At 58.8% G+C, this 8,270-nt stretch overlaps 1 protein-coding gene across 2 annotated transcripts; it reads left to right on the forward strand.

Moving 5' to 3' along the window:
* The first annotated feature begins 506 nt into the window (after positions 1-506).
* On the forward strand, positions 507-6,022 carry TMEM74B (transmembrane protein 74B). Of its 2 annotated transcripts, none has more exons than XM_023626265.2 (2): positions 507-1,019; positions 5,035-6,022. In XM_023626265.2, exon 2 carries the CDS (start codon positions 5,076-5,078, stop codon positions 5,772-5,774), a length of 699 nt encoding a protein of 232 aa, XP_023482033.2. In that variant the 5' UTR covers positions 507-1,019; positions 5,035-5,075; the 3' UTR covers positions 5,775-6,022. The 2 variants fall into 2 exon arrangements, with proteins under 2 accessions (XP_023482033.2, XP_070103034.1); XM_070246933.1 differs by lacking the exon at positions 507-1,019 and adding an exon at positions 1,087-1,267.
* Positions 6,023-8,270: the final 2,248 nt, after the last annotated feature.

Here is an 8,270-nt window from a genome sequence, read left to right on the forward strand (position 1 = left end):
GACCAAACTCCTCTCTGGGTTTGGCTTGGGCCCCCAAAAAGGAGCATCTCCTTAACTTTGCGCTCTACGCACCCTCCTTGGCTCACCTTAATCTGGGCCCTGCAAGGGAAAGAAACAGTGCAAGTCACTCCTGCTTGCCACCTGTTCACCCACACCCTCCGCGCCGGGCCTGTCCTCCAGGAGCTGCCGGTCTCACGAAGCAGGCTGGCACTTACAGAAAGACACAACTCCCGGACATGACAGCAATGCAGGCAAAGGGAGGGCCCAGCTGGAGGGGCTCCTGGGAGGAGCGAGTGTCGGGGGGAGCCAGGTAGGCTTCCCAGGGGAGGAGGCACAGCAGCTGGGCCTTGGAGGGCGAGAGTGTGTGTGGCCATTGGCAATGCCCCAAGGAAACACCCCTCTCGGGCTCTGCAGCCACTGTCCCACAGAGAAAGAAAAGCAGGGAAAAAGGCGGGGTTGGAGGGGGCCCGTCAGAGGCTTCCTTTCAGCCTTCAGGTGGCGCCCTTGAGCCACGGAGCCGCACGCGCCCGAGAAGACCACCCCGATCTGAGGACCTCGGAGAGGACCCTGGGTCCCACCTGGGGGCTGGGTGTGGGGGGTGGGGGGAGGGTGCGGAGGAAGCGTCTGGGCTTGGCGCAGCAGGGGCTCCCCAGCGTCCGGGAGAGGCAGGCGGCGGGGGGAGGGGGTCTCCTTAGGTACCCACCCCCGCGCCCCGCCCCTGCGCCCTGGCTCGGCGGGCTCAAGGCTCCAGTTCCCCAAACCCAGGCGCGGGCGAAACAGATATGCCCTAGGGGGAGGGGGAGGAGGATGGGGCTGCGTCCCCCAACCCTTACCCCAGTCTCTTACCCGCCTCCCCCTCCCTCCCCGCGCTAACTCTCCGGGCGCCCTCGCCGGCCGCGGGCGGAGCTCGATCCGCTGCGCTCTGCGATCCCCGGCTCCCGCCCCTTCCCCTGTCCCTCCCTCCCCGGAGCCCCCGGCGGCCGCGGCCGCCGCCGTACAGCCCCGCGCGGCGCGAGCAGGTACGTGCGCCTCGGCAGCGGCTCCGGGCCGGGCCGGGCCGGGAAGGGGGCGGGAGCCGGCGAGGGCGAGGCGGTGGCGGCCGGGCCCGCGCCCTCCCGGGCTGCGCCGCAGCGGAGACACCGGCCGGCGGACGCCGGCTGCAGGGAGGCGGGTGGGCGCCGGGGAGGACGCGCCCTCGCCCTGGCCCGCCGGCCGCCCGGCGCCCTCGCCTCCCGCGCGGGGAGGCAGGGAGGGAGGCCCGGCACAGGTACGCGCGCGGAGAGGCAACTGCGGGGGGCGGCAGGAGGCGGCGGGCCCGAGGCGGGGAGGGGCGGCGAAGGAGAGCCAGCCTGACCTCGCGGCCCGGCCGAAGGACACGCGGCCAGGGGCCCCGGGCGCACGCCGGTCCGCGCGGAGCCCGGCCTCCCTGGGCCGCCTGGCCGCCCTGCTACCGGCGCCGCCCGCCCCGGTCCGGCCTGGCCCGGCCCGGCTGCGTTTGTGGTCAAGGGCAGGAGCAAGGGGTGTGAGCTGCGGGCAGGAGGGCGCGGGGTGCAGCGGGCCGCCGGGGTGCCGAGGCTTTCTGCGCGGAACTTTGGGTATGACAGCGTGGACCTGCGTGTGCGTATGTGCGCGCCCCGAGGCTTTGTGTACAACTCGTGCGTGTGTCTGTCGATTGGGTTTTGTGAAGCTTCACCCACGCCCGCTGTGCGTCTGTCTCCCCGCGTGTTAGTGCGCGCCGGAGGGTGGGGTGCTGGGCCCAGGCGGGCCTTGGTGGGTCTGGCTTAGATCTTAGCAGTCCTGGGGGTAGTTAACTGTGTGTGTGTGGTGTGTGTGTGTGTGTATGTCTGTGTGTGACCAGCTCTACCCCTTCCCGGGGTGTGGGTACCAGTGGGGTCTGTGGACCTGTGGGTCTCACTGTGTGGCTTCCCATGTCTGTGGGTGCTGCATGTGGACAAGGCCCCTGGGAGTGTGAGTGTGGAACTGGGATGTGCCCTTCAGGTCCTGTTGGACCGCAGATGAAACCGGAGTGTAACTGGCACAGTTGCGGTTGCGAGCAGTGGACACCGGCATCTTTGTCAGTTTGTCTGTCTCTGCTTCTGTTTTGGGTAATTGACTGGACATGCCCTTGTGTAACTGGTGGGTTCTCTTGAGCCTGTGTGTGAGGGACGTCGCAACTCTGGGTGAGAGGGAGCCTCCTTTTTTCCTCGCCCTCTTCCTAACTCTGACATTCTAAGAAAAAGTTTCGGGCTCCTGCTGGGTGCAGGAGAGCCCTGCTTCCAGAATTCAGGCGCCCTGGGTTTCCTCTGGGATGTGGAGGCATCAGTGTGCCCGTCTGGGAAGGGGATTCCTTCCTGGACCACTCCAGGAGCTGAGCTCTGTGGAGGGTGCTGAAGACCGAGGGAGGGGGGGACATGGACACAACACATCAGGACCCCCACTGGGCAAGAGTGGTCACTGCCAGTCCCTGTTTGTGGCTGGCCACTCAGGAAAATGCTTTTGGTGTGAAGAGAGAAAAAGCCAACCAACACCCCTCTCCTCTCGGTTTACTGGAAAGTGAGAGCAGTTTGGGTGCAGCCTGGCCCCACGCGGGGTGTGGGGGGTGGGGGAAGGGGAAGGGAGATTGCCTGCCTGGGTGGTTGCCCAGCTCTTCTTGAGGGCTGGCTGTGTTCCAAGCCCTGTGCAGGCGGCTGGGGACCCAGTCAGAATCCAGACATATCCCTGCCCTCAAGCAGCTCCCCACTGCTGTTCAACAGTGGGATAGAGAGTCACCGAGCCAGGGCTGGAAGAGCCAGCCAGGGAGGGAGGAGTGATGGCACTGGTACAGGGTGGGGTTTGTAGGTGATAACAATTCTTAGGGACCCTGCATTCAGCTCCTAGCCCCCACAGGCATGCCATGGGATCTTGGCCACGCTTTGTAAAACGAAGATAGTAATTCCTGCTCGAGGGGCTGGTGAGGGCTACACAAGATACTCCTGAGTGAAGTGCCTGCTATAGGGCCCAACGGGGTGTGGGTGCTCAGTAAACATTTATTAAATTGGAACTCAGGAAAGAGGGAGGTGGTGATAGAAATGGGTTGTAAGTGGAAACAGGCTTTGTACTCAGATGAAAGGCCCTGTGTGCTAAGAGGAGGTGTCTGAGGCAGGTCCGTGTTGGAAGGAAGATCAGAAAAAGGGAAAAACGTGCCTGCCTGCACTGAGGCTCTTTGAGTTTCATTCATTCATTCATTCATTTTCACTTCATTCATTTGCTCATATTCTCTCCCTCTCTCTCTGTCTCTCTCTCTCCCTCACACACACACACACAGTACCACAGAGCACTGGAGAATAAACTCAGGCATAGGAGTGCAGAGAAACCTCTAGAATCATGTGTATGTGTAGACACACTGGAGCACGTGAGCCACTCTGCACCTGGGGGTCTCTGTCCAGTGTGGGGACTCGGGTCTGTGTGCCTGGGGCCCTGGGTGTGACAGCCCCAGGACATCGGTGTGTACAGGGACTGCTGCAGTTCTGCTGTGGCTCAGGAATTCTCCGTGTAGGTGGAGAAGGGACGGAGGGGGCCCTGTGGGGGACAGCCCTGGACCTACTGAAGGGGGGCCTCTATCACCAACTCCCGTGGAGTGTCGTTGGGAGGAATGGGGCCTAGGGGGGTCAGATCCTTCCATTTTGCAAGAGAAGCCAGGAATCCAAAGTTTAAAATGTAAAATCTTTTGCTTTTTATATATTGGCAACTGAAGCAACAAAAACAAATGAACAGGCCAGAAATGAAAAGCAAGCAAAACTTTTATAAGCCAAATACAGCCTCTGGGCTGTAAGCTGGTATCCTTTGGCAGGAATGCACATGTGCTGTCTGTCTGTCTCTACAGGTGTGTGTGAGGTACTTGGGTGGGGTATCTCCTCTTTGAGCAGAGTGCCCCCCCCACCTGGCTCCCCTCCCATGGTCTCATCCAGCACACCCCGCCCCTCCCCCCCCAACTTCTGCTTACAAACAGGCATTTGGCTTTGACCTCAGTCATGGCTCTCAAGTATGCTCCTTCCGCTCTGCCCTGTCAGCCACCACGGTGCCCCCCCGACCAAGCTGGCTTCCTCCCTGGACCCCTGCCCTCCACTCTGCTCCTTCCTGTCCCGTCAGTCCTCCACGCAGCAGCCGGAGAGAGCTGTCTGAAACCTAGGCAGGTGTCAGCGCTCCCTGCCACAGCACCTCGCCTCCCTGGCTCCTGGGCCTGGCTGTCAGAGGCCTTTGAGAGCTGGTCCCAGCTGACCTCGGAGGCCCCCCAGCCCTTCTCCAGAATGCCTTCATCCCCTCCCACTGCTGGGGGATTTCCTGCTCATCCTCTGAGGTCTGGCTCAAGTGCCACCAATGCCTAGAAGCTTCCCTGACTTTCTCCTCTTTGTTCCTACGCCACCTTCCTCATTTCTGCCCCCTCCCCTGCCCCAGTCATCCTCACCTCATCACAGCAGTGTCCATTAATTGAGGTGGCTGGGGCCTTATTGCATTATATTATGAAATCCTCCCCTCAACCTGTAGGGGAGGTGTTTTGCTTATTTCCATTTAACAGATGCGAAAACTGGGTCTGGAGAGTCCCATCGTGTGCCCAAGTTCAAGTGGTGAAGCTGGGGTTTGAACCTGATATCTGCTGTATCTGAATTCCCTCTACCATAATAGCTCATCGCTGGTATTTCCTGAGCACTTACTGTTCTGAGTACTTTATGTGGACTATCTCAGTCCCTACATCAGCCCCATTACGTAGGGAATAGTAGTATTAGTGTCATTTTATAGATGGGGAAACTGAGGCCCAGAGAGGCTAAGGGAATGGCCCAGTGCCACATGCCAGCCAGTGGTAAGAGGGATCCTAGCAGGTTTGGACCGCACTGCTCGGTCGTTATCTTATTCCTCGCTGCCCCTTCTGTCCGCGGGCTCCCCAAGGTGGACTTGTGCCTGACTCACCTGATCACTGGGGGCCAAGTGTGATCCTGGCACCAGCGGCTCTTGGTAGAGGTTTGCTAAATTCAACTGACTTTCTGTTTTCTCTTCTAGCTGCCAAGGGGCCAAGGGATGAGCTGGGGCCCTCCTTCTCAATGGCATCTCCCCCTGGTCTGGAATTGAAGACACTGAGCAATGGCCCCAAGTTCCCAAGGAGACCAGCTCCTCTGGGCCCGGTGGCCCCACCCAGGGAGGGTGTCGAGAATGCCTGCTTCTCCTCAGAGGAGCATGAGACCCATTTCCAGAACCCTGGGGATACCAGACTCAGCAGCTCCCCCAGCCCCCCTGGGGCTGTCCCCGCACAGCCCCGATCCCAGCAGGACGATGTGTCCCTGCGTTCAGAAGAGGGGCCGGGCGTGGAGCCCGTGAGCCGCCCGGTGGATTACGGCTTTGTTTCCGCTTTGGTTTTCCTGGTGAGTGGGATCCTCCTGGTGGTGACAGCATACGCCATCCCCCGCGAGGCCCGCGTCAACCCGGACACAGTGACAGCGCGGGAGATGGAACGACTGGAGATGTACTACGCCCGCCTGGGCTCCCACCTGGACAAGTGCATCATCGCGGGCCTGGGGCTGCTCACGGTGGGCGGCATGCTCCTGTCAGTGCTGCTGATGGTCTCCCTGTGCAAGGGCGAGCTGTACCGCCGGCCCACCTTCGTCCCTGGCAGGGGCTCCAGGAAGACATACGGCTCCATTAACCTGCGCATGAGACAGCTCAATGGGGACGGGGGCCAGGCCCTGGTGGAGAACGAAGTTGTCCAGGTCTCAGAGACCAGCCACAGCCTCCAAGGGTCTTAAGTAAGAGCCACCCTATCTGGCTGCTTTAGCTCCAGGGCTACAAGGCCCCGAAGGCCTGGGGTTTCAGACTGAGCTCCACAGAGGGCCCTGTGGAAGGAGTCTTGGGTGCTGGAGGGGAGCCCGGGGCCTGGCCCAGGCTCCACTTGGGAGAGCGGCCCCCTGACCTGTTTTATAGCCTGAGGTTTTGCATAAGGTTTTGTTTGAAAGGATGGCTTCTGCTGCTAAAAATACAAAAGTTTGGAAACTGCTGTCCTTGGAGGATGAGGTTTCTTGGCATTTCCGAGGATTGAGAGCTGTTTGAAAGGCTGCCCATCCTGGTCCTCATGCCTTGGGGAATTCCAGGATCTCTGCTGTCCTCATCAGCAGAGTGTGGGTGTTGCGCGACCTTGGAGGGACCCCTTTCAGCCCTGACCATCTAAGGTGGGAGGTGACTTCACTATGAGGAGAGAAGTCAGCCCTGGGTGACCCTCCCCTCTCCAGGCCTCATCTCTGTGACTGTGAAGGGAGGGGGTTGGCCTGGATGATCCCTGGGGCCCCTCCAGTTCGCCCTGGGAATTGGAGCCAGGATCTGCTCCAGCCCCTCCTTCAGAGGACGAGGTGCTCCAGCAGGCTGACCATTCTCCATGCCACTTTCTGGCCTGGCCTTGGTGGCCGCCAGTGTCAGCCAGCCAGCAGCTCACATGGTCCTGCTAGGGAGCCCCTGGGTCCCCTGGGTAGGCTGGATTAAATCCAGAGTCTGCTCCAGTCTAGTTCTGGTCTTGGGATCACATTACCCACAGTGACTAGATCTTAGCACACATTTTACAAAGTCAAGTGCACAGTGCTCACAACTCCCTGGACAAGAGGGGTCTTTTATACCAGCAGGGGTGAAGGCTCTGCTGTATTTGGACACGATGGGGCCTTCTTCACCTCCCCCTCCTCAATAGTGTGTCTCTTGGGCCTGACCTTATTGTGGTAGCAGGAAAAAAGTTTTTGTAATGCTGAATTTGTAACCTCCCCCTTAGCAGTAAAGTGCAGCCCCAGTTTATTTGGGGAGAAATCAGGCACATTCTGGTGGCTTGGAAACGCCAGCCACACTGATGACCATTCATTCTGTTTCTCCTATGGAATGTTTCCCGGATCTCTCCAGACTCTTTTTTAAACTACTGGCAAGGAAAGCAAGTGGGCCCTGAGAGGCAGGGAGGCAGGTGTTTGAGAACTGGGGGAGGCGTCGTCCAGTCTGAATGTCCTAGAGGGCTTGGAGAGTACATGCCCTCTAGGCCACTGGCGTGAAGACTCTGAAGGGGTCGTTTCAGTGAGCCCCCAGGCCGCGTGCAGGGCTTACTTACTCTGTCTCCGCTGGCCATGTGGGCAAGGATCTTAACTGTCTCTTGGGGTGGGAGGTGGGGTGAGCATGGGGGCTGGAGGCCGGAGCAGCTCTGAGTAGCTGTAACCCGAGCCTTCAATCCCGGGAGTTGAACATCTGGGCAGTGGAACATCACAGCTTCCATGGCAGATCAAATATCTGCTCCTGCTGGCAGGTTTTGCCAGGAGCAGAGGGCTGGGGACAAGGGCTATTCAGCTCAGCCTGCCAGGTTCTGTTCCTGGTGTTGAAGGGGTGTGGTTTGAGAAGAACAAAGCCTCGAGATGGAGAAAGATTCACAAGTCCCAGGGCTTCCGCTGATGTGTCAGTCTCTCCCGAGCTCCAGGCGAGGAGAGGATGCAGAAAGTGGCATGAGCTGTTCCAGGTAAACTACAATAGAACTAAACATCCCAAATGATGGGCTAAGGCCTTTCCAGTCCGTAATGATGATAATAAAAATATCAGTCCAAGCCATATGGATTACTGTGACAATGGGGGATCCGTCTGGAGACCAGACCTGTTGAGTGGATGCATCTGGGACCATCAATTCATATCCGTCTAAAGGCAATGAACTGTATTTAGGGGCTAAATCTGTTAGAAGATTAAATCCCAGGAATCTCAGGTTTTCTCCAAGCCAGAGAAGCCTGCTTTGCATCCTAATGCAGAAGCTCCCTGAGAAAATGTGTGTAATGGCTGGAGGCAGTCATTACCTCGTCAGTGAATTAAGAGAACTGGAGAGATGCGAAAACATTTCCCCAAGATCGCAGCTGACATCTCCCAGCCGGTGGATCGGAAACGGAGTTAGGAAGGAGTCGGGTGTGGAGTAGGATGCTGAGAACTGTCTTTGCAGGTTTTTTGGGGGTAGGTGTGGGGTGGTCCCGGGGACTCTGTGGTCGCTGGAACGTGCCTCACCTCCAGGAACTGCTTCTCCCACCCAGCATCCTACTGGGGTCCCCAAACCTTGCTTTTTCTGGTGTATCAGAACAGGTATTGATTTTGGAGTTGGTAAGACCTGGGTTTGAATCCAGGCTCTGCCATTTACTGGCTGTGTGACCTTGGGTAAGTTACTCGACCTCTCTGTATCAATTTCTTTATCTGTGAAGTAGGATGAATGAATGCTCGGCCTCAGGGAGGTGGTGCCGATCAGAGATAAG

The sequence above is a fragment of the Equus caballus genome, chromosome 22, assembly GCF_041296265.1.
Source record: "Equus caballus isolate H_3958 breed thoroughbred chromosome 22, TB-T2T, whole genome shotgun sequence".
NCBI lineage: Eukaryota > Metazoa > Chordata > Mammalia > Perissodactyla > Equidae > Equus > Equus caballus.